Source organism: Cavia porcellus, unplaced genomic scaffold (genome assembly GCF_034190915.1).
Source record: "Cavia porcellus strain 051 isolate PalLab524CR breed Dunkin Hartley unplaced genomic scaffold, mCavPor4.1 scaffold_14, whole genome shotgun sequence".
NCBI lineage: Eukaryota > Metazoa > Chordata > Mammalia > Rodentia > Caviidae > Cavia > Cavia porcellus.
The window spans coordinates 38,162,833-38,187,709 of NW_026947497.1; the positions used below are offsets into that span (position 1 = coordinate 38,162,833).

Here is a 24,877-nt window from a genome sequence, read left to right on the forward strand (position 1 = left end):
CTGTGAAAGCTTTGTGCCCACATTTCAACCCTCGATCCTCTGATTTAATATGGGTATTAGCATGGTCACTCTTGAGACCCACTGGTCTATATCACTCCTGATGACAAGAAGAAGCTAGTTTTAAGTACTTGCCCGAAATTCTGATTTAAAATTCAGATATAAGATAATCACCAAGTACCTTTAAGACTTTTCTCCTGCAGATAGTACAATTTTTGTAATTTCCCCCTTGGGGATTAAGAAAAAAAGAATGTATACACACACACACATCACATGCACACACACAATGAAGATTCTAGTGTCTGCTCACCAGTATGACACTTGGGCTCTGCTTGTGTGTTAGTGATTAACTTGCACAATCTATAGTCACCAAAAATCTATCAAACTATATATTTTTAAAATATATTTTTGACTTACTCTCTAATCTCAATTCCACAACTTTCTTCCTATAGCAAAACGAAGTCAATTGTTTAGCTTGTGTTTAGATTTGCATGTAACTTTTGCTACGTGAACTGAGTACAATTAAACCTCTAGTATATTAAAGCTTTGATAAATTAGGTTGCACAAACTGGCTGTTTAAAAATCATCTTTTTATTTTTCAGTCAAGACCCACGTAGGGAAGAGTTGTCCAAATTTCTTAATGATTGGCTCTTGCTAATGGCATTCCTCCTAAGCAGTTAGAAGAATCAAGGCTGGTAGAAGTTTACAATCAACCAAGTCCAACTCCTTACCACAGAATGGGTCATCCTTTATTATGTAACAGAAATCACTGTCAATTCTTAAAGATAATTAGTGGAAAAGGCATTCTAAATTTCCAAATAGCCAGCATTAGCTTTTAGAAACTATTAAAATCAGGAATATGTCTGATTTAATTTACCCCTACTAGTCATTAATTAGTCATTGTATATATGTGCATGGAGGGGATCCATATTATGTCTTCATCACGCTGAGGTTGTATGTATCATGTTGAGGTTGTATGTATTATGAGGTTATTGTATGTATGAGGTTTGTATGTATTATTAATTTTGTGATCTTGCTATTATAATCAATGCTTTAGTCTGTTAAGCAACTTTATGCCATTTTTATGGTTTTAAAGCCAAAAGAAAAGAGGTGATATGCATAATTTAGGAAAATTCTTATTTGTATCATTTATGCAAAATAATTGTTGACAAATATAAAATACTTCCACAAACACGTTATGTAGACATCAAAAGAGCCTGAAAAAAAAATCACTGGAGTAGTTATGAAAATGTTTTTAAGGGCCAGGGATTTAGCTCAGTGGCACAAGTGCCTGCCTGGCAAGCATGAAGTTGTGAGTTTGATTCCTGGTACCAAAAAAAAAAAAAAAAAAAAAGAAAATGTTTTTACTCTGTAAGTCTCTGAGGGTCACGTCACCAAAATCAATGGTATGGACTCGTGAGTGTGTTGGCATTTGCCCCATCCCATTGGCAGTAGATGCTTAACATTTTCAATCTGGGAGTTCTATAGAGAATGAGACACAGGTCAATGTACATAAACTGCTGCATTATGATGTGGTCTTCTTATTCCCTATACACACTTCGATAGACTTGTGACAGTTTCCTACTACACCAACATCATTACTGCTAATTAATTAATGCTAAGAAAATTAACATACTGCCCTTTAAAATATGTTACATTGCATGATAATGGACTTTGAAGTTTAGTTTAAGCCCCTAAAGACCTGGAGCTCTTTGGGAAAAGAAGATGCCAAGTTCTGTAAGATTTTCTGCAAGTTTGACCAAGTTCTGTAGAATTCCTAGAGGCTCACGGTACAAACATACAATAGACTGACGGCCCCATTATATCGTAGTTTGTACAATTTAATTGTGTAATGAAATATTTCCATGTTAAAACAGAATGTACAAATGAATCTTTCATTCAATGTCCAAATGAATGGGTGTAAACTGAAACAGAAACTTCAAAGTAATATAGTTTTAAAGGCAATTTTAAAGATATTTTTTACACAGCTAAATTGAAACAGAAATAGTATCAGTTTTATTATTTCTTAACTACTAAATTTTCCAGTATTATAAGACTTTTCTATATGTAATTTTAATATATATATTTTTAAACCAATATTTTTGCATAATATTTGCAAACTATATATTGTTTCCTCAAATATTTAAATATATAATTTAAAGCAAATTGGCAATATGCATTATGATACATATTCTTCAACTCAGTAATGTTCTCTCTATGAATAAATATTAAAGAAATCATCTACCAACTGACTTAATTAAATGTACAAGGACAATAAATGACGTTACTTACTGGAGTCATTCTGAATGTCTCATAATAAGGGAACAGAACATCCAAAATGCTTAAAAAATAAAATTTTTGAGAAAGTTTCTAAATCTGGGGAAAGTCTGTAAGACATATGGTTAAGTGAAAAAAGAAGGCTAAAAGAATATATATATATATATATATATATATGTGTGTGATTTGATTTTAATTTTATTTCAAAGTTGATTAGAAAAACAGCTAAAAATGTTCCTTGTCTGTTTTCACATTTATTAGCATGGATTTGTGTCATCTATGCAGTTAGAAAAAATTCATTTAATTTCGATGTGGAAACCAGGGAAACATATATCAAAATATTAAAGGCGGTTTTGTTTAACCAGTGAGATCACAGAGGATGATTGAAAGCTTCTTTCCCCATTTTCTTTTTAAGGGCAGCACATTTAACTTCCATGGGCAGGACCAACACACTACTCAAGAGTCAAGTATTTCCTTCCCGCTGTGTCTTTCTCTCTGCTAGTCGGTAGTTCTGGGAGGAGTTATCAGGGCTCCTTACATTACTGATGTATAAAACACTAAAGCTTCACTTTAATTATCTGCTGTGAACTTTAATGAAAAGTTTTATGGGGAGAAAAATGAAATCACTGAGTTAAAAAGGCTTTTCCCGTGAGCCATGTCTCGGTGCCGGGGTCTTTTTTCACAAAAAGGTTTGCTTCTCTTATGGAGCATGTCTTGGAACCATCAAGCTGGATGACCTTGACTACCTGGCAACCTTCTATTCGAACCCACTCATTCTGATTTTTTTAATCTGGTAAGTACTGAACACATATCAGGAATATAACTCTTTTTTACTTGTTTCTTTCGGTTAAGTTGGTCTTACCTTTAAGTAGCATCATAGAGTAAGGAGTTCCTTTTTACACAAGTAGAAGAATGCCAGTCTTTCTTGTTGTTTTGTCCAGTTAATAAATGAAAAGGATAACCTGATCTCCCCAAGTTGTATTATTATTTTTTTTCATTCTACTATAGGCAGGCACAAGCTTAATTTTAGAATGCTAAGACTTGCTTTATCCTCTCCTATTGCTAATTCATACTGTGTTACTCAGGTGAAACAAACTTGGCAGTAGCTTTATTTGCATACACAAATTATGCAACCTGAGAATTCAAATTAGAGAAGTGAAAAGAAGCCAATAGGCATGCTTATATATTACACAGATGATGCAGTATAGATAAAAATATCTGACTTACCTGTAAAAACATGGTACAAGGAAGTCATAGTCTAAGAAGCATTTTTTTATGACACAGACACAAAAATAGAAGATTGATTTGTGATTAACAATTCAGTCTTTGTATTTAATACCATTAATCCAATTTTTTTTTTTTTTTTTTTTTTTTTTGGTACCGGGATCCAACTGGGACCTTGCACTTGCCAGGCAGGTGTTTATGCTGCTGAGCTAAATCCCAGGTCCCTGTTTCTAACAGCAAATACTGATATACAGTCTTAAGTGTTATGCCTATTAAAGAACATTTACACAAATATTTTATAAAACTAAAAATTATTTCAAATGTAAAAATTACATAAGAAAAGCATGTCAAAATATTCTGATTACACTGCTCAATAGTCAGTAAGTAACATAAAAATTCGGTGCCACTGCCTCATTAAATTGCTATCGTTACTTTCCCTTCTGTTGCTTCTATATTTTCTCCATAATTATTCTTTCTTTTATTATAAAGAAATATCTTCATTGAGGAAGATAACACTAAAAATCAACATAGCCAAAGCAAAGAGAAATAAAATTTAAAAAGCCAACCTTTATTCCACTTTGAACAAGTTTGTGAATGTCCAAATAAGGCTCCTTGAATATTTCTCTTTCTGGGGTGAGTATCTTCACGTAGCCTTCCTTTTCCAGGATAAACAGCCGGTGTGAGCCGTCCCCACTGTGCATGGCCCCAACAGGCTGCCGTAACCCGCTCACAACCTCCTGGACACAGAAGCAGTTGTGTTTGTGTTTTCTAAATAAATTCAAGAAAGTCAGTCAGGTTTTTTGTTTTGTTTTGTTTTGTTTTTGAGATAAAAGGGGGAAAAGATGTCCTCATTATCCATTTCAAAAAGTATTTCCCCTGGAATCAATGACTTTAAAAAATCAAGAAGTATTGCTAACCCAAGCATCATAATGTGAGTCTTTTAAGTGATTCATTTAAACTCTTTTCAATGGAAAAAAATAAAACAGCCTTCTGTCATAAAGTAAAAGTGAGAACCCAAACATGTATATGTTTTAAATTTTTATAAGCTCATTATCTCATCTTTTAGTAACTGTAATTAAAACTAGCTTTTACTCACAATAGTGAAACCCTACAAGAAGGCAGTCAGAGAAAGTTCTAAGATCTATTTATAAAAAGGTTTGCTTTTCTCATGGAGCATGTCTTGCTTGATTTGCCAATAACAATTGTGTAGAGTATTTCCACAGCACCATAAGCTAACAACAATCGTAAAACTCAAGTTTAAAACTATACCCATAAAATTCAGATGAGTCATAGGGAAACCAAGCTCATAACACAGAATTAGTAGTCTAAGTATTCAAAACATTTAAGCTACAATGGTAGAGAAGCAAACTACCAAAAAGAAAAATATTAAAGTATCTAGAGGACATAGTTTCTGAGGATAATAAACACAGACAGTGGAGTCACAGGAAAAACCACAAGATTTGTCATTTTTTAATATATAGAGTATTTATCTGTACGGACCTGTTGATCTCTTCCACTTTGTCATATTCTTCCATCTGGTCCAGGGAGTTAGATGCTGGTCCTCTGATTTGTTTTCTTGGAAAATCTGGAAAGCACAACCCACCATCTTTTCTTGCGTAGTAAGAGCAAAACTCATCAGCAGTTGTTTGAAGAAAACCTTTTTAAAAGGTAAAAACATTCTTTAGAAGCATTTAGTGTCCCAGAAAAATCATCTCATTCAAAAGATATAGGCAAAGAGAATCTTTTAAGAATTATGTTAATCTTCTAGGAAAAAAAAAAAAACTAGGCTAGCATAAAAAGAAACTGTAAAAAAATGTATGCACAGGAAGTTGGAATCCCTATTGTTTTCTTTCAAAAATTTAAAATGGCAGTAAAAGTCAGATAACCTTGTGCTGAATATTTTAAAGGCTCATAAGGAATACCTATACCACAAACCCAGCATTAACCTTGATCATGCATTTCCTGTTTTCAAGCTTCCTCAGTGGACATATATTATACTATGAGCTTATCTTATCACTAATTAGCGGTTTTTGCTACAGTACTAAATCCTGAAAAGAATAAATTTCACTCAAGAAAGATGACAGGCAATCAGATGCCAGTTTGGATGATTTCACGAGACTTACTTTCACTCTACCAACTTTCATATTATTAAATAATAAATCTAATGGATATTGCCATGATAAATGACAGACTCACTGTGAAATATTCAAGCAATGAATTGATCCTAATAACAAAGCCTCTAGTCTCATATACATAGGTGCCTTTTACTTATAGTGATACTAATGATTTTGTAATACAAAAATTATGTTTAAATTATACTACCTCTCTTTAAACAACAAAGTTTGCACAATACCCAGCCAAAACAAAAATACAAAATAGACTGACTGACTTAATGGGATATAAAAGAAAGATTTTTAAAAATTATATATCGGGGCTGGGGATTTAGTTCAGCAGCATAAGCTCCTGCCTTGCAAGCAGGTGGTCGTGAGTTTGATCTCCGGTACCGATAAAAAAAAAATTATATATGAAGAACTTTCATCAAATAGACATAGTTATCTTTAAACACAAAAGACTTCATAACAAAAACACTTTTGATGTTACTCTTACAATTATGGTTATAAGATATTGACCTTTTATGCACTGCAATAATATTTTGATGACTTCTGATCTCAATATATGATGCTACCAGAGGTCTAAACTACTGGACTACTTCTGGTGCCACACCTTTATTACATTTACAATTTTGGTTTTTCTCTACCAAACTAGATTACTATTCCCTCTATTAATTTTGTGATAAAGGCATTATCTGAAATTTAGAAGCTGTGTAGCAAATTCAGCCTTAGCAATATTTCTGAGAACCAGATTTTGGTGTCAGCCATATAAGCCTTATCAATGATGAAAGATGCTAGGTTTATTTTCTGTGAGCTTGACCTATGTCTCTTCAAAACTAGAATCAACCTTAGGATGTGAAGGTCTCAGAGCTTGATGTACATTTTGCTCTAACTGTTGGAGTAGTGTGATCTCATTAAATTGCTGAGAAGGACTCCTCCAGAGCAATCTCCAGCGAGGCTATTAGGAAAGATATTGCCTTTGGGGAACAGGAAGGAAGAGCAGACCTGCTTGGGAGGATGTGCAACCTACGTAGAGGTCAAAAGACAAGGAGCGTGGTGGGTGAAAGGGTGCTCCAGGAGGGACAAGCCACTGAAGAATTATCTGTCTCTGGGAAAATCCAACCATCAGGAACTGGGACGAGGAACGAAGATGACCACAGCATTTATTCCTCTTCAGCAATGCGCTGCTGGCAAAAGAGGCGAGGTGCTCAATAACTGCCTAATACGGTTAACCTGAGGGGAACTCTGAACTGCTGAATCCAACTTTTTGCAAAGTTTTGGCATAGGTCTTATTTTGGGGTTAAACACACATGCTTTTGCATGCACCCCATCTTTGAAGCATTTACCATTGGGCAGTGAGATATTCATGCCAGTATTAGGCTTGCAGGAAGACTGTCATGCTATGGATATATTTATAACTGAATGCGTCAGTGAAGAATGTTGTTTTAATGGGATGTTTGTCTACAGGGTCACAGAAAGATGTCAAAATGCAAATCATAAGAAAATTCAAGTTTGGTTTAAAGAGCAAAGAAAAAGAAAACCATCTGTAATAATCCAGTGTTATGGTCTGCAGACCAATGACCATCTTAAAGGGAAACAAAAACAAATGCTGGTGGCTGGTCCCATTTCATAAGGACTTACTAGCTGGAATAAACACAAGGAAATGAGAAATCATTTTCAAATGGAGTATCTGAAGATTAATGAGTGTCTATTCTTAAACTTTGTGGCTCCAGGGGCACTATGCTCTTGGCAAATGAAAAAATAATACAGCCTGTTAACAACGCATTTCTCCTACCTCCTAACAAAAATTAGGCAAAGTGAGGAAGAGTGAAGGAAGGAGCCAGCTCATGGAGAATCTTACAGAAAAACGTGAGCCTTTCTAGCCATGATACATGAATTGAAGTATCTAATACTTTACACTTTCTCTTAAATGATCTCATTTTGCTGTAGAACACGATGAGTAAGGCACACTTTGTGGTAAAGAGCAAAAAGGACTTGGATCCAAGGCACTGGACTAATTAATGTTTACTGCGAGGGAAGACGTAATTTACTCAAAGGTGTTCTTTTTTTTTAAGACTACACTGAACCTCAATTCACTGAAAATGCATGCTTAGCCTATCCTGGTCAGTTCTAGTACTGATGGACATACACTTCAGCAGATTTTTAAAACACCTGATAATTTATCAAGTATCCTGGGCTAGTACCCATTCCCTCAGATTATGAATTCAGTCCTTTTATAGCACAGAATGCCCAATAAAATGACATACAAAACAATACTCCCTGTGGAGTACTCTGAGTTCTAGCTTTTTTCCCTCAGCATGTATTCAAGGGAAATTATTTTTCTTCACTATATGTGCATTCATCATGATAAGAAAAACAAAAAGAGCTCCTGATTCTCTGGCAGGAAAGACTACACTAAAGAGCACTCTCCAGTAGACATACATTTTCTTGTGTCCGTCAAACCCCTCTGTTTTTCTCTCCTTGGTACTAATAAGACACATGTGTAAGGTATCTGATGGAGCTATGAGCAGCTGTGGACTGGAAAACTCAATGGATTCAAACCCTTGACCTTGGCCTCATTAGCAAAAGGATTAAACCAATTGTACTAATTGTGTGCAGACCTTTCACACTACAATAACCCACTGCTGAGGAGACGACTGTCAAGGGTGATAAAAGTCAGTATGATAACAGGTATAAAGAGAGAAGTCAAATGTCCATCCATATGCCCTCCACAGTGTATCATGCCATCTTTTAGTGAAGAGTAAACGATCACTCCACTCATTCATGCAGAAAAGATTTGCAGAGTTGAGTGAACACTCCCCGTGTTTTTTAAATATAATGTTGGTATTTGGAGAAATTTTAAGAATTGACCACCCTGAGAAAGGTTGCACTGGAGATTACTATGATTAATAAAGCTGCTTACGTTGCTTTTTAATTTCTTTTCCCTTATTTAGGAAAATAAACTGACCATGACTATTTGTGAATTAAAATTTCTAGAAATGAGCTATCTTTGAAGTTATATAAATAGTTTTAAATGGTCATGCTTTCTTTAAGTCATGTAGGTGAAGCAAAATAGTTTATATATTTATTTCTTCATTGTTAGGCAATAAAAGAGAAATAAAGATGTCTCTGAATTTACTTTCTCTTCTCCAATCTTTTAGTATTTTCCTTATTTTAGCAAAATGCATTCTGTAGGGTACCTTCATCCTAAAGTTTTTGATTTGTAGACAGAGTAAGGCTTTTTAATGAGGAGGGCTAGGCTATGTTTACTAGGATTTTCTATACAGAAGAACCCCAAAGTAGCTGTTTTCCACAATTCTGAACTTTAGTGCAATGTGAACCATATCATTAAATACATGGAAGAGGGTAAAATGACTATAAATTTGCTTTTGTAGCCATTTTTTAAAATTCATGTTGAGAAAACTAGACGTTTCTGTGTTAGGCAGCAGAACTGAAGACAGGGTTCTCATCTTACTCATCTCACTTTAAGAAATGGTAACCTATGTGCCAGCCATCAGTCTGACTAAGAGATGAATTAAGGGTAAGTGAGGCGACTGTTACCACAGCTCGCTTTGGGGGACAGGTATTTAAAATGATTATTAGCATGTGGCATAGGAAAGAGCAGCCCCCTCTGCTCCTTGTTTAGGTCTTCCAGACTCTCTGGAAAGTACCCTTACTGCTCTATCCACCAAGAGTGGGGCTTTCATCTGGTTATCTTTCAAAGCAGCCTGGGTGGCCACCAAAAGCACTTGACATCTTGATGCACTTCAGCAGTTTTACATATACACAAACTTTGTAGAAAAATAAATTTGTCATTCGTCACCACAAATGTTGATCTGGGGAGTGAGGTGTGTGCAGTTTTTGGACGCTAAAATAACTTTAAATATAGAAAGACTCCCACAGATGAGTCTGCAGATTGAACATGTTGTATTTATCTAAAGAAGATAAAGGAAAATGAAAATGCTAAGTGTTGATATCACTTTCAACTTATGGTCCTAGCGGCAAATCTTCAAGATTTGGTCTGCAGCAATCCTGTACGGGTTTTAATCTGTTAACACCTCTCAGCAGGCCATCCAGGCAACTGTGACCTATTCCACTTTGCTTCAGGGAATGCGACAAAGAGGAAGAAACAGCTGGCTTAAGAAAAGTCTTAGCAACATGGTTGGAGTTTATAAAGACAATATCATTATTTTTACATTAAATGGATACCAGTTATTCTATACCCAAAGGGAACTGGCAAACCTAGTCACGTATTTCTTTGGGTTATTAAAAGTTCTATTAAAGAATACAAAACTCTTTTCCAGGTTGGCAAAGAGGGAAAATGTGTGTAGCAGTTTAAAAAATTATGTAAGCATACCCCACAGTTCTTTAAGCATATCTTTTTCCATATATACCATTTCATTTTATAAACTCTTCCCTTCAGTAGAATTGTATGACTTTGCCTAGCTAAATTCTTTCATTCTTCTGGTTGACTCTTCCAAAGAAGCCAACAAGCGCCCAAGTTTACAAATGTTTGATGGTAAATTTAATCAATTCCCAAGAACCTAATGTCTTTTAAAGTCTGAAATATGACTGTGACCAGTGTATTTGTAAGACTGTGTACCCTAAGAACTTCTTCTGTGTCTATCCCACTGCATTCTCATTTTATAGTTTTGAATAAGGCAGATGACTTCTCCTGAGACTCAGTTTCTCTCATGTGTCCAATACAGAGAACTCTACCATAGGTACTTTACAGGGTTTTGGAGAAGCGAATCAGTCATTTTATGGGGAAGAGCTTTATAAAATGTTACTTTTTGGAAGTCCTGGTTATATTTTATTGAAGGGACTATCGTAACTATCAGTAAACATTCTCCATTCATGTACAGCTATGTAGAATAGGCTACGCTCCCAGGTAAAGAGAACTCCAACAAGGGTTAGTACTATAGCTCAATGGTAGAAGCAGGTGCAAAGGCCTAGGTTCCATCCCCAGCACACTTAAAAAGTTTGCACTGATAACCTGATGTGTATAAAAGTTACCACCTGTTTTGTACACTGAAATTATAGCATTTCTTTTCTCAGCAAGAAAACTTATGACTTTGGAAAAGCTAATCATGAAATAACAAGGATTTTGAAAGGTAAGGTACATTTTACATCTCTTGTAAACAAGCATTTAAAAACAGGTATCTTATGAGGATATTTATTTAACTGAATGCATTTTCTTTTGTTACCTGGAATGTGGCTCCGGCAGGTATAAAAGAATTCTTTGCAATAGTCTTTGCAGAGGAGGGGAAGTACTAGATCTCTCTCCAGGACTTCTCGCTCAGGTGAGTGGAAAAGGCTCTGAGAATGTGGAGAGCAAAACGCACATTTGATTTCCTCCAATAACTTCTCACATTCTGTGTTGTTGGTGACAGAAAATATCTGAAAGCCATAAGTCAGAAACAAACCTTTTTTATTGATGTGAAATTTGATGTGTTTGTGCTTTTATTGTTTGTAATCATTTAAGTACCTTAGTCTAAATCAGGCAAGGAAGTTTTCTGAAAATATTTACAGTGTCACCATACAGAGTGCCTTTAAAAGGATGCGAGTTGTCTCTGGGGCTAGAAGAGGGCCACAAAAGTCAGGAAGGCGTTTAACCTGCTTGTTACTTTTTTTTTTTTTTTTTAATCAGCACCAGAGATCAAACTCAAGACCGCCTGCTTGCAAGGCAGGTGCATATGCCGCTGAGCTAAATCCCCAGCCCCCATCTGCTTGTTACTCTTGCACATCAGTCTAGGAATGTTTTTCCGGTGTGAAAAATTAAAAAGACAATTATACTTAGAGTGTGTAATTCTCTATCATTTCATTCTGATTCAAAGTATGTACAGAAGGACATTTCGTTTTTAAAAATTTCTAATACCTTTATCCAACCGCATGCAAAACACAATTTTAAAGACATGGCTTATCTGTGTCTTAGGTGAAAGTGTACTTCATTCTTAGGATTCCTGATATGACAGTCTCAAAAGTGTACCTGCATAGCACTTTTTAAAATCTCTGCTAATTTTCAATCTATAGGGGGTGAGGGAAGGTTTTCTAAACTGTCTTTGATATTCTATAAAAATACTCTAAACTGAATCAAACAGATTTAAGACCAGTCTTTATTACTCATTACATCTTAGCCAGGGAAAATTTTCTAACTAGTTTCTTAGCTATGTTATGTATATTACTAAACACAGGGTTTAATAAAAATGGTTTTGTATAATCATGAATTTTAATGAAAAAAACATGCTTTTATTATATTTATAATGATACATCTTTTCTTTGCGTAAGATCGATTTATGACTTACTGATTCATTGATAGAATAGGTGTTGGTATCTGGAATAATTTTAACAATTGACTTAAGGAACTCTTAATAAATATAGAAGTCAGTATCAACAGAATATCTGGGGCATGAAATGTGCTATATAAATCAAACACTCACTTTTTTATATTAAAAATACCACAATGTGAATGAATTATTATTTCCCAATTATCTGACTATATCTCTACTTAATTCATATTTCTTTTGAACTATATGCTAAAACAAACATTTTAAACTGTTATCATTGTTTAAAGCAAATATTTCATTCACAAGTTGAGTGCCCAACTTTAGTAAATCATATCTTCTAGTTTTCAAGATGATTACACAAAAACTGGCTCTGGAGGAACAAAGTAACAACAGCAACAAAACATTGAATAAAAAAGCATGCTAAAATGTAGGCATTCAGGACTTCAGTCAATAGGAGTTACGGTACTTCAGGAAAAAATGATGTTTCTTAAGTGGTTACTATACAGTATTTAGTCAAATTACTAATTATGATTAATTTACAATTTATTTTTATCAACTTATTCAAATGACAACTGCTTAAATGGTTAAAGTTTTCTAAAAGGAAACATACACCAGACACTTAGAATTTGCATTCCAAGAATGTTTTAAATGTCTTTTATTGTCCATAGGCTGGCAGACCTCACCAGGTTTATTCAGTAATACTAGTGCTCAACTTGGTCCTGTTTATCATGCAGCAGTCCACTGAACACAAAACAATTGCAAGATGTTAAAGCCACCTCTTTTGAGAGCTAAAAAACTGGATTGTAATTCCCGCTGGTTTTATGGAGAATATGCATGCTTCCATTTTTTATAGCTGAGAGAAAATGATCCCTATACACTCTCCCAGCTGCTCTCCAGGAAGAGCTTGATTTTTAGTGCCTCAAGAATTTTGTCTTTTACAATTTTTGGAATGTGTCCTGGCCACAAGATCTCTCATCAAAAGTTTCACAAATAGGATTCAATAAATTATCTGAAATCAAGTATAATATTATTCTTTTTAAAGTTTCATGCTGTTCCGGCCCAGCAGGATGGTAACATTTTACTCTGTGTGAGGTCTGCAGTGTAAATACCTATTTGAAGATAGATAGAGCCATCATTCTGGCTTTGGTTTCAATGAACCAATAGTCTTACTGAAGTCAATTAAACCGACTCAGCCAAAGCTGCAACACTGGTTTAGACAGATAAGTACTGGTGTGTGCTGGGTGACTTTTTTTTTTTTTTCTTTTCTTCTTTTTTCTTGTTTTTTGTCTCTCTGTATTCACATGGGTCCTTAACTTTATGTCTGACAATGCCATCAATCTTAAGAAGAAATTTAAGCTAATTTCCTGTTTTGATTTTTAAAAACCATTTATACAAAACCATCAAATTACAGTGGTCTAAACTATGTATACTTTGGAAATCATGTAAAACTTCGAAACATTATTACAGCATGCCTAGTAATGACTGTGGCTGTTGCTGACTAATTTGTAACATCTGGTAGGTCATCCTTTAATCTCTGGCCACATGAAAGTGAAATCCATAGAAGAAAGTTCAGATAAATACTGGAGTCCAGAGTAAAGTGTGGCCTACAACTATAGCTTATCAACAAACAGTAAAATGGGTGACAGAGACCTTCTGTATTTCTCTTTATTTATCAAGTAACTAAACAAAGAGGGTAGAAAGGCATCCACGTGGGTTTGATGAAGGGACAAAAGAAGAAACTACATGACAGTATATTAAGATGTCACCTTAAGATCACTTAGTACACAAAATGTTGTTGCTAAAAATCATATGCCTACAAGGTTGTTCAGCTGTTGGGGAGAACACATGTGTCTCTGGACTATAGAGCTGGATTATGTCATTAAAGAGTTCAGTTTCAATTTTAGGCTAATATGTAAATAGATCATTGTACTAAGGCAGCTGTTAAAGGGACCCCAGGATGAGTTATTTGTTTAGTTGGATATGTTCAACAATAGCCTTTGTCCCTGAAAGAGCCAGAGCAAACAAATGATTGTAAAAGGGCACACTTGAAAACAATTACTTTTCACCCATTCCTTGACAGCTTTGGCTGTGAAACCACCCAAGGTAGAGAGAACTTCTATGCCACTGTGGCTTCAAGTTTTAAAAATAAGGGTATTTTAGTTGATTGTGGATTCAGTTTGGCTAATGGGCTTAGATCTTTTGGGCATGCTGTTTTTAGGAGCTGCAAAAAATACTGCTAAGACAATATTTTTTGCTTCCAAAATTTTGGCAGTTCTGATTTAGAATGGTAGCTAACAGTCTTATTATAATATATATTATTAAAATGTATGAAGAATTAAAATATTATAATATTTAATATTATAATAATTATGTGGCACCCAATGCTAGCTTATTAAAGAAAATTTATTGGTCTGGAAACTGGATTCAAATGTAAAGCTGCACATTCTCAGTATTCTGACCTATTTGTTGCTATTTGTCTAAGAAATTTCTTCCCTTAGGAAAGAGCTGCTACCTTAGTTTGTGGAAAAGCTGTGGAAATCTTTCTTGGGCACATTTTTAAAAATTCATAAACAAAAAAAGGGCCCTGTCAAATTGTCATCCTCTCTCCTATGGGTACATCATGAAATAAGACTCTGACCTGTATTATAATGCAGGAAGGCTTACAGAAAAAAGGCTTACAAGAAAAAAGGAAACATTGAAGTTTGTTATAAAATAACATATTTTAAACACTATTAAAATTTGAGAAGTAACATAGGTCAAGAATCTGTCTACATGGCTATCTCAAATTGCTTTTTTGAACAATTTTTGAGTATTGTTGCTTTCTAAACCAGTTGCAATGGAACCGGCAAAGTCTAGTGTGCCCAACTTAATTCTGACACATTTTCCAAATGAGTAGGGATGGTCAGAAATTGGAAGCACTTACATCAGAAAGGAATGTGGATAGCTAATGTGCCTGGTTGTTTCCTGAGTAATGATTCCTTTTTAAAAGATTTTTTAATATAGCTTCTCTTAAGAGTGATAACTCCCCTCTTAGGGATTATAAGTCCCACCCTGTTCTCCCTTTTGCCATATATATTTAGTTAAGAACTATGTTTTCTTCCCACATGTTCCTGGAAGAACAGTATAGCTAGATCATCCCTATAATTCTAGCATTCAGAGCACACAGGGCATGCATTTCTAAACCTTTCTCAATATCCTGGTTCTTTGGGCTCCTGGTAAAACCTTTAAGATGATCTGAATGTGGCTGAATGCAACTTAATTCAATTACAACACTGGCGCTTAATGACATTGTTTTGAATAAAATGCTGGAATATCTGTTCCCTGAATCTCAGACTCCGGCTGCATATGGTAAGAATAAAGAGTGAGTTGCAGCTGAAAACCTGCAGCAAGACAGTTCTCACTCATCTGGGAGTTGGACAAATGCTCCCTCAAAAGGCATGAACATTTGGACAGAGCTGGGGACTGAAAGAGAATGATGTTCTCTAGTTTCACCCATTAGTGAACCAACTAACAAATACAATGGTGTTGTTGTTATTCTTTTGCCATAAGCAACAGGACTCTGTGTGTGGGCAGCAGTTTACTGGGGAGGAGGATAAGTCGACCCCTTTTTGTCCTATTGATTTTTTCCTATTTGCATGACTTGAGCAAATTAAATGATGCAATATGGCTTTTTGTTACAAAACAAAGTGAGAGATACCACCCAGACACATATGTTGATTCGTAGGAGCTGTTTACATGAGAATAGAGTGAAATCTACCGTGAACTGAGCATAAAAATTAGATTCAGCCTGGGTATTTTTTTTTTTTTTTAATGCCTGGGCCAGCAAGACTGAAGCACAAGTTTTCCAAGAGTCTCTCAGACCTTGACAACTGCAGTGTTGTAACAGAGGAATTCTTAATTAAACCTAAAACAAGGAAAGGGAGGGGGAGCTAGGACACCTGACTGTTTATTTCATGTGCAGTGATTGTTAATGACGTGACCCAGCAGTCTTTCCTCGGACTAAGGTAGACAGCACATATTACTGCATCTCATGGCAAGAATGATACTGCAAACTTAATCAGGTCTCTGCACTGAACCAACGCTATTTACTTATCTAGTTAAATTTATCAACACAAGGGAAACGTAAATGCCATGGCTCTGTAAACAAATTCCTAGAGAAAATCTGCCTAGACAGCTCTACCCCTGAAAGGCTTAATTTACAATGTTACAAAAGGACGGAGAATCATCTTGGTTTTAGGTGATAAACACGTTCCAGCAAAATCCCCGGGGCAGCAATTCGGGAATCTTCACTGTAGGTACCAAGAGTTGCTTTTTAGCTCATGTAAGTATTGTAATTCAAGACACCCCCTTCCTACGGGGCTGGGGGACGTAAACCGAGCATGCTTCAGCATCCTTTCCGAGTCAGCCCTCTGCACAGAGCACGTGGAGAAAACGGCACACATCTTTTTACCCCTAGACAAATAAACCGGAAACCACAGCCACCTTCATTTACAGTTTCACCGCAGCCCAAGCCCAATTTGGTCCCCAAACACACACAGTGGATCGACTTTCTTTTTAAGGTGTTAACCCAGCCCGGGGTGCGGGTACCACAGCGGAGGCGCCCCTTCTCTGAGACAGGCGAGTTTGCACAGCATCCCGACCGCGGACTCTGGGGGACCGGAGAGCCTTCTGCGCACCCAGAGCAAATCACTACGGAATTGCGTTAGCGCTTTAAAAAGTTAACAGAAGGGTTCCCCCAGGAAGTTGCACCCTTCTTCCAAACCCCAGAGCCCCAGCGACCCCCACTCAGCCAGAGTGCCAAGTTTGCATCCGAGAAGCCGGCAGTGCCTACCTTGTTCTCCAGGCGCCCCAGCCCCGGGCTGTCACCTCGCAGGCAGCAGGACAGCCGAGGGTAGAAGCCACCACACAGCACCTCTCCTCCACTCAGCAGCTCCAGCTGGGACATCATCCTCCTGTCTCTCCTTTTCAGGCGTTTTGGGGGGTTCCCATTGAGGCACCTTCTCCTCCTCAAGCCGCTCCCCTCGCTCCTTTCCCCAAGCTTAGCATCTCCTTCAAAGAAGCCCAGGGCCACAGCCAGCAGCAGCAGCTTAAAGGACAGCATCTTCAGCATCGTCTGCCGCGAGCAGCGGGGGGCCGCGGGAGGCTGGGGAACCCACTGCCCACAGGGCCACTCGGGCGCGGCTCCCGGGGGAGGCTGCCGGGCGCTGGGACACTCGCGAGCCGGAGGGAGGTGGCAGGGGCGAAAATAGGTAGAGCGATGCAACTTTGCAAAAAAAGGAATAATAAATAAATAAAAGACGAGGCGATGGGTCCAGCGCCTTGGAGGAGCCCCAGCAGCCAGATAAAGTTGTGCAGATGACACCGCCTGCAGTCGTGCCAGTGTCAGTTGGGTTAGGGGCTTTCCGCTGCGCCTGGGAAGTGGGAGGAGGAGAACGACTTGGGAGAGGAGAAGAAAGAAGAGGAAACGTTCGCAGAGGTTCACTTGTCCGCGTGACGGGCGCTGTTTAGGTGAGACAGTAGCAGGCGCAGCGCCGGCGGCGGGGCAGGCGGAGGCCGGGAGGGCGCGGGGCTCTGGAGGATGCTGAGGTCTCCTCTGCCGGCGGCTGCAGCTTCTCACACAGCCTCTCATGTTTCGCTCCCTCTTTTCTTCTTCTTTTTAACTAGCGCGCGGGGAGGTGCTGCCACCGCGCGCCCCTTGACGTCACCGCTGCCCGTGCGTCCGGCTGCGGGCGGAGGCGAGGGCGGGAGGGGCCGACCGCGCGCCCCGCGGCACCGGCTGCTGCGGGTTGGGCGGGGAGGGGACCGCGGGGCCGCGGGGACCACGGGGACGGGGGGCGCCGAGGGCCCCCGGAGCCTCCCAGAGCCGGCCTCGAGGGCGCGTCCCCGAAGTTCCGGGGCTCCCTGGCGGCGGTCGCCTCCGGCTAGGTGCCCTGCGCGCAGTCTCTGCGCGCTGCCCGGGCTGAGGCTGCGAGAGAAAGGAGGAGGGGGCTGTAGGCGGTGAGGAAAAGGTGGGGGGCTGCTAGGGCTCCCCTCTGGTCAGGGGAGTGAGTGGACCAGAGAGAGCATTTCGGCCTTTTCCCCTCTCCAGGTCCTTGGTGAACCTCGAGGTCTGATTTAGAGGTGTAGTGAGTGAGGGATTTGGAGACTTTGGAGAAGGGCCACCCACTCTGGCGGAAAACCCCGCAGCTACTGAAGTGGCAGAGTCGCGTGTGGGTGGCGTCGGGTGGGGAGGGGTTCGGGGAGGAGGTTGAGTCTTCTGCTGGAGGTGTTAAGTGGGCTTGGGCAGGTTGATACCAGGGCCCCTGAGAGGGCCTTCTGTGCCTGCATTCAAGGCCAGCCCCATACATGCCAGTAGGTGAGCTAAGGTTCCAGTGCCCTAAGTGGACAGAAGGAAGCAGGCTGGGAATCAGCTTTCCTTCTGAAACACACACACACATACACACACACACACACACACACACTCCCTGGTTGTTAATACAGAGGTGTTAGTTCTGGAGGAAGAATTAGTTGCAGGTGTGTCCAGAAAGGCTGTGCTCCGTGTATACAAGTATATGAACCCCAGCTAGACAAAGACTGAAGTGTTTCTAAAAGGATGTCCACGTTACCAGGAGCTGTGTTTTGATGTTTATTGCGTCCCTAAAAGTTGGCACAGGGACAGACCTCCATGGGATTGCACACAGAATGTGCTTTTTCCCATTTGGGTATTTAGCAGGAGAGCTGTTTTCCCGGTGGATGGGTTCTGATGAGAAGATAAGGCAGCTTCCCATTTTGGCAGTGGAGGAATGTTCACCATATTTGGATTTGCTTCACTTCTTGGACACAGATTCGCAAAGCTCATGTAAAAGTTGCTGATGGTTCAGGTGGGCAGCTGATTAAATAACTTTACAGTGGTCCCAGTGGCTAAATAAGCCTTCGGGGCTGGGATTTATTGATGGAGCTAGGATTTTACCAAAAGTGAACAGATTAGAGTAACTAACGGAGAGGACCCGGCTGGAATGTTTGACTCAATCCTGAGCTAAAGGTAAGACCCTAAAGTCGCACTTCCCCTTTCTCCCAGGGCTGTGACGCAGTACTTGCATGTGACTATAAATCTCCGTAGACTGTTTTTTCTGACATTTTTCCTGCTTGGAGGACTTTTAATATAAACCGCTATAGAGACTTTTAAGACTTTAGACACATTTAATAGACCTTGAGATGAACCCCCTCAGGGTTAAATCATTTGCATAATTTCATTCCTTAGGTAGTTTAAAAACTAGGACCCAGGAGCCCAATCTAGAGTGGTTTCCACTATTGAAAATTTTATTTATTTATACCGGGGATTGAACTGAGGACCTTGTACTTGCTAGGCAGGCACTTATACCACTGAGCTATATATCCCTGGCCCTCAGAACTTTAAAGATCCTTCTAAAATCTTATTTCAGGGGCTTCACTTCCGTGCCACATGATGAATTCATGTTAGTGGTTTAGGGCAGCCCTTCCTTATGGGTGTATTTCAAGACCAAGAACATTTAAATTAAAATTGGCTTTTAAAACATTGTATGTCTGTTACAACGTATAACACAAAGATTCAAGCTATAGAGCATTTATAAAAGATTACTGAAACCAAACATGGTCTTTCTGTTTTTTCCCCTCTGTCTGAGGATGAAATCTGTGATCTTCATACTAAATTACATGCCCAGTCCCTTTTATATTTTTTTTATTTTTGAGACATGGTCTCACTGAATTACAGTGATGCCCAGGTTGGGCTCAGGCTTTCAATCCTCCTGCTTCAGCCTCCCAAAGAACTGGGAGACATGGGAGCTAGAATTTTTCCTAAGTTCATAGAAGTTAAATAACTGCACCACTTACAAGATAGCTAAACTTATTCTTAGTGCCACTGCTAAAATTTCCAGATAGTTATTAAGAAGAATTACACAAGTGAATAACTTCTGATTTGCTTTTTTATTTTTTATTTTTTGCCAGACGGAAAATTGCAAACCTCACCCACAGCCTGGACAACATCGTTTCTTGGAGTCAGGAATCAACACCGGGTTATTTCCAAACATTAAATCTTAAAAGCCCACTGGGAGGTTGCAGCCAGAGGGCAGAGATGTCCACACACTTGGATATGAAAAATGGTCTTCCTTTTCAGCTATTGCTCCAGAAGTATGGAGGAGAAAGAATCCCTTTCTGAGCAAGTTTATTGGGATGAATGAAATAGGTTCCTTTTCTGCAGAAAATGGAGTTACATTTTCTCCAGATCATCTTCTGATCACGTTGCCCTGCCAGGGTTTTCACTTGTATGTGGGTCCAGCCCAGTTCAGGGCATCTACAGGACGAGCTGAAATGCTCCCCGGGCTTAACTCACCAAGCAGTGTGCACTGGGCATCACCATGGCCACCCAGAGGATGTGGCTTCTTCTGATCTGCAACCAGGCACCTTGTGTGGGCCATTGCCAGAAGTGACTGTCCCACCCCTTTCCCCAATGCTGTCCAGAGTTATTGTCCTGACTTTGGGTGAATTAACAATTCTCATGAGCTAATTATGTTTAATATAAAAGATGAAATATTTTATCTAAATTTTAAATAGTTTTATGGATGAAAATCAAAATATCACCATTTATGCTATTTATCTATATATAGATGGGATATACATTTCTATGTATCAGAAGTTAGGACAACTTTTAAAAAAATTAAGTCAGGATAATTTAAATTTGGTAAGTGTTAAAAACTATTTTAGGGTTTGGAATTAGTTTTATATATGGATTGGATTTCTGGGCTCCACAGAAATATGTACTATTTAATTGCATTTCAACAGATAGCTAGGAAGTGCCAGTTATTGTACTATATATCCAGTAAAGAAAAATGATATTCCTTGCCTCTACCTGGTTAATGATCTAGTAGGCAGGCAAATGATAAGCTCACAAATACAGGAACAGCTGTAAATTTTGATAAGAACTGAGAGAATTGCTAAGATGGAGACTATCAGAACCTATTTCAGTTTATGTAACTGGAAGTAATCTCAAGTAAAACCAGAAGAGTAAGTTGGAAGGAGTTTATTAAATGAGTCCACTCTGCCATTTAAAGCAGAAAAGCATTTGAGTTCGGAATAGAACTGGATAGGTTTAAGAGAATGTATAAAATAAAGCAGATAATAAAAAAGGCTTGTGGCCAAATGCATAGTGTTTTAATTTGTGAACTCCAAGTATCCAATGAAATTACACCTGTGCCTTTGTCATTTGCCTTTGCAAGTGTCCTTTCATTTCTCTCTTGTCCTCATCCATCTTTGTCCTTTCTTTAAATCCCAGCGCCATGCTCAGTCTTTCTACGAATCCTTCCAGATTCCATTTCTTTCCTATGTTGGGCATTCGTGGTTTCTATCATTGTCCTAAGATCCTTTTATTTATTTATTTTATCTGTTTTAGAGTCACTAAGCATGTTTTCTATTGTGGTTACCATCTTCGTAGTTATCTGAGAAATTATTTCTCATTTCATTTTTTCCTAGAACCTCATTTCTTTGCTTTGTTGTTACCACTTTAGAGTGGCCGGGTGGGTGGCTTTCGGGTTGTCCCACCTCATTGCCTCTGGGTTTTTTTTTTTGGTGAACTGGATGTTCTTGTCTTCTTATTTTTTTTTGTAGTTTAATTCTTGGGGTGATGCTTGTAATTGCTTATGGGGAGGTGCTTTATTGCCAGTGTTTAGACCTCTTAGGAAATGACTACTTTTCTGAGGTGTCTTTCAGGTGTAGCTGGATTTTGGTTTTGAGTCTGGTGCTAGGTTCTCTGCCTTCAATTTGTTGGGGATGAGATGCTGCTGCCTACTTGGGCTGACCCCTGGTTCTTTGGCACTGATACATTGTATTTTCTGTGACCCTTAGGTATTATTAGGCTTTGGATACCAGGAAGAATAGCTGGTTAGAACCACTGTGTCACTTTGGCTAAAGTGGTACGATCACCAAGAACAACAGCATCAAACACAGTCTAGAAAATGACAAATGGAGGTAACCATTAATTTGCCCATTTGAAGCAGATGAACTAGATTTGTGGTTATATAGAAAATCTAAAACAGAAAATTGTGTGCAGTAAATTAGCCCTCAACATGACAATTTTACCCTCAGGAGAAATCTTAAAGGGATTAGGGGAAGAATATGAGAAATAGAAGAAAAGGAAGAGATTAGAAGCAAGGCTGGAAGACAAACAGGGAAACCACTCAAACTTTGGGAAATTGGTGCAGAAGACAGGAGGGAAAAAGACAAGAAAGGAATAAAAGGAAGAACAAAACAACAACCACAAAGAAAATAGGAATCTTGTTCACACAAACAAAAACAAGATCAAACAATGGAGGAAAAAACCCCAAGATGAGAGTCTGCCATCACTGGTGGACAGTGTTGGAGACAAAAGCCGATCCTTGGCGATTTATCCTGGCAAGCCAGCAGTAGCTTTACGGTGGAGTAGTGAGTGAGGCTGGGACCAGACCCCGTCAGCCTGCAGCTGCCAGTGCACTTTCTGGGAGCTTGAGCTTAGCTGGGAGCCGCTAGGTGGGGCTAGCAGTTGTTTGGAGGTCCAAGCTCAGCTGGCCCCTCTCCAAGGTGACTCCCAGCCAATAGCTCTCCTGCTCAGGATGATCAAGCCCTCAGCACTCAACCCCAGGATGACCAAGCCCTCAACCTCAGTGTAGTCCTTCAGTCCACTTTCCTCTTCCACTGCTGCGTCTCTTCCCGGAGGCCTGGTGGTCTCCAGCAGTCACTGTGGGTTTCTACCACTTCTCCCACATAGTCCCAACTCAGGAAGAAGGCTTTGGGGCTACCTCCTCCTTCACTGAAGTTTCTCTCTTTGCCCTCTTGCAGATCCTTCTGGGTCCGGGGGAGCCACTTCCTTCCTCGTCTTCTTCATGTTAAGGTCTGGATGGCAACTTGGAGAGGTTCTTTGTCTGTCATCTTCCTAGAAGTCTCCAGAATTTTTCTACTTGTAACAGCCCTTCATCTATGGCTCTTTATTCAACGAGCAAGTGTATACTGTATTTATTTTCATGTGTGCTTTGTCAGTAGCACCAGCCTTTGTTCTTATATGTACGCGTTGAGTGTCTATGAAATTGGAAATGCCACAAAGGCAGGAGCTACACCTCCTTCTTTGATATGTTTAGGTCTAGTTCAGTCTCATGATACAGTGACCAGCTTCCCAATACATGCTGGTAACTGAGTGATCTTGTTTGATTTGATACTTTTGTAAAAGTTTAAAGTAGAAGGAACACCCATATTATAAAAACCTGTAACTATTATACAGACGGGAACCCCTATGTGTGAAGGGCACCATCCTAGAGGGAGTTCAGGAGACCTGCAGCATGGTGTTTATGGAACTGGAAGGGCAGCTGGCCAACTGAAAGAATAAATACACATGTTTTAAAAATCAAAGATCTGCTGTATTCTAGCACAATAGCCAGCCTGCTGATAGGGGTTTATCTGTAGTTATTCAACCTTTTTTTCGAAAGTCAGCACTTGCTGTATGCCAGCCCATGGTCTGGACACTAGGAACACAGTAATGAGCATGGAGCTCATGTTCCTGGAAGGGGCAGATAACAAGCAGACAAGTGCTGTCAGAAGAGGAATCATGGGAAAAGGTGCAAGGCACCTCAACACTTGTTACATTGTTCTAGGACATGCAATGAGCACCAAAAATGACAAGCACCAGGCACATTTGTTTTGGCCAGAAAGGGTGGTGAGTCAACAGGCATATGACACTGACGAGTTCTAGCTTACAAGACAAGTATCAAACATGATTCCTGGGACTTAGGTCAAAATGTGTCAAGCACCAAATTCCATGAGTTTCAATGCAGTCAGACACCAAGGTTTCATCATTTGTAAACACTGGCAGGAAAGATGTCTACTGAATGGCTATTTAGGCTTATGTGAAGCAAGTGACAGACAGATCTCTGTAAGCGCAGGGCAGCAAGTCAGCCTAAGCAAGCATGCTTGGTATGCTCAAGGATTAGCAAAGAGGCACACATGACCATGACTAGAGCAGGGTGGACCACCAAGAAAATGATAGGAATGAGAGCAGAGAAGTAACCAGGGCCCAGATTGGCTAGGATCTTGAAATGTATTCTGTGGACTTAAGCATTCACTCTGAATGAGGTTGTTCTCAGTCAGGGGTCCTGTGACTAACCTGAAACCTGTTAGCTAGCATCACAGAGTGAATTAAACAGAAGGAGTTGGTGACATAGGTGACAAGAGTCATGGCAGGAAGCTGCTCCAGTCCCTCAGGACTAAGCAGAAAAATTGAGGAGGATACAACCAGAAGTTCCTGGAGGGCCCTTCAGCAATGGTGGAAACGTTTGCTGTCCAGTTGGTGCAGGTCCCCAAGGTGCTGAGAAGGGGTTATCGGAGAGCTGGAAGAAAGCTGGATGCTGGAACTACGGCATGTTTTTTCCTGAGGGGTAGGAGGGAGCCTTTGGCCTTTCTTCTAACTCTAGTAACCTCCACCGTTCTTCCCCTTGTTGTGTAGGTAGGGTTCACTCTGTGTACGTGTCTGTCTCCATGTCCAAATTTACCCTTGTTCTAAGGACAGCAATCATAGTAGGGTCCACCTGCAATGCCTCTGTTTCCAAATAAGGTTAAGTCCAGGGATACTGGCAATGGGGACTTCAGTGATAACTGGAGAGATTTGCTTTTATCCATAACACAACATAAGGGGTCAGACAGGAGCAGCGTCCTAAGGAAAGGCAAAGGAGAAAGTCTCACCTCTTCTTTATTCCTCCCAGCCTTTTTATACTATTTTTGTAAGCTTGGCATTTCTTGGTACTGCTTTAGCTACATCTCACAGATTTTGAAATGTTTTCCTTTCATCTTCATTCAGTTGACATACTTTCTGACTCCCTCTTGAGTTCTTCTTGACCCTTAGGTTATTGAGAACTCTTACCGAGTTTCCAAATAATTGGGGACTTTTTTCTGAACACTTTCTGTTGTTGATTCTAACCCAGTTCCGTTGTAATTAGGGTGTTGTCTTAG

The 24,877-nt window shown here is 39.3% G+C and overlaps 1 protein-coding gene across 2 annotated transcripts in view; it reads right to left on the reverse strand.

The window, feature by feature from the left end:
* Hhip (hedgehog interacting protein) overlaps positions 1–17,557 on the reverse strand; it is a 90,841-nt gene extending 73,284 nt beyond the window's left edge. The window contains exons 1-4 of one of the 2 annotated variants that reach the window (XM_003476846.5): positions 16,728–17,556; positions 10,817–11,009; positions 4,999–5,155; positions 4,065–4,266 (exon numbers count right to left, since the gene is read on the reverse strand). In XM_003476846.5, the coding sequence (XP_003476894.2) occupies positions 4,065–4,266; positions 4,999–5,155; positions 10,817–11,009; positions 16,728–17,525 (1,350 nt within the window). In that variant the 5' untranslated portion in view covers positions 17,526–17,556. Of the gene's footprint in view, positions 1–4,064; positions 4,267–4,998; positions 5,156–10,816; positions 11,010–16,727 lie in introns of both variants that reach the window. The other variant, XM_013160382.3, reaches the window with a different exon arrangement.
* Between the last annotated feature and the right edge of the window lie 7,320 nt (positions 17,558–24,877).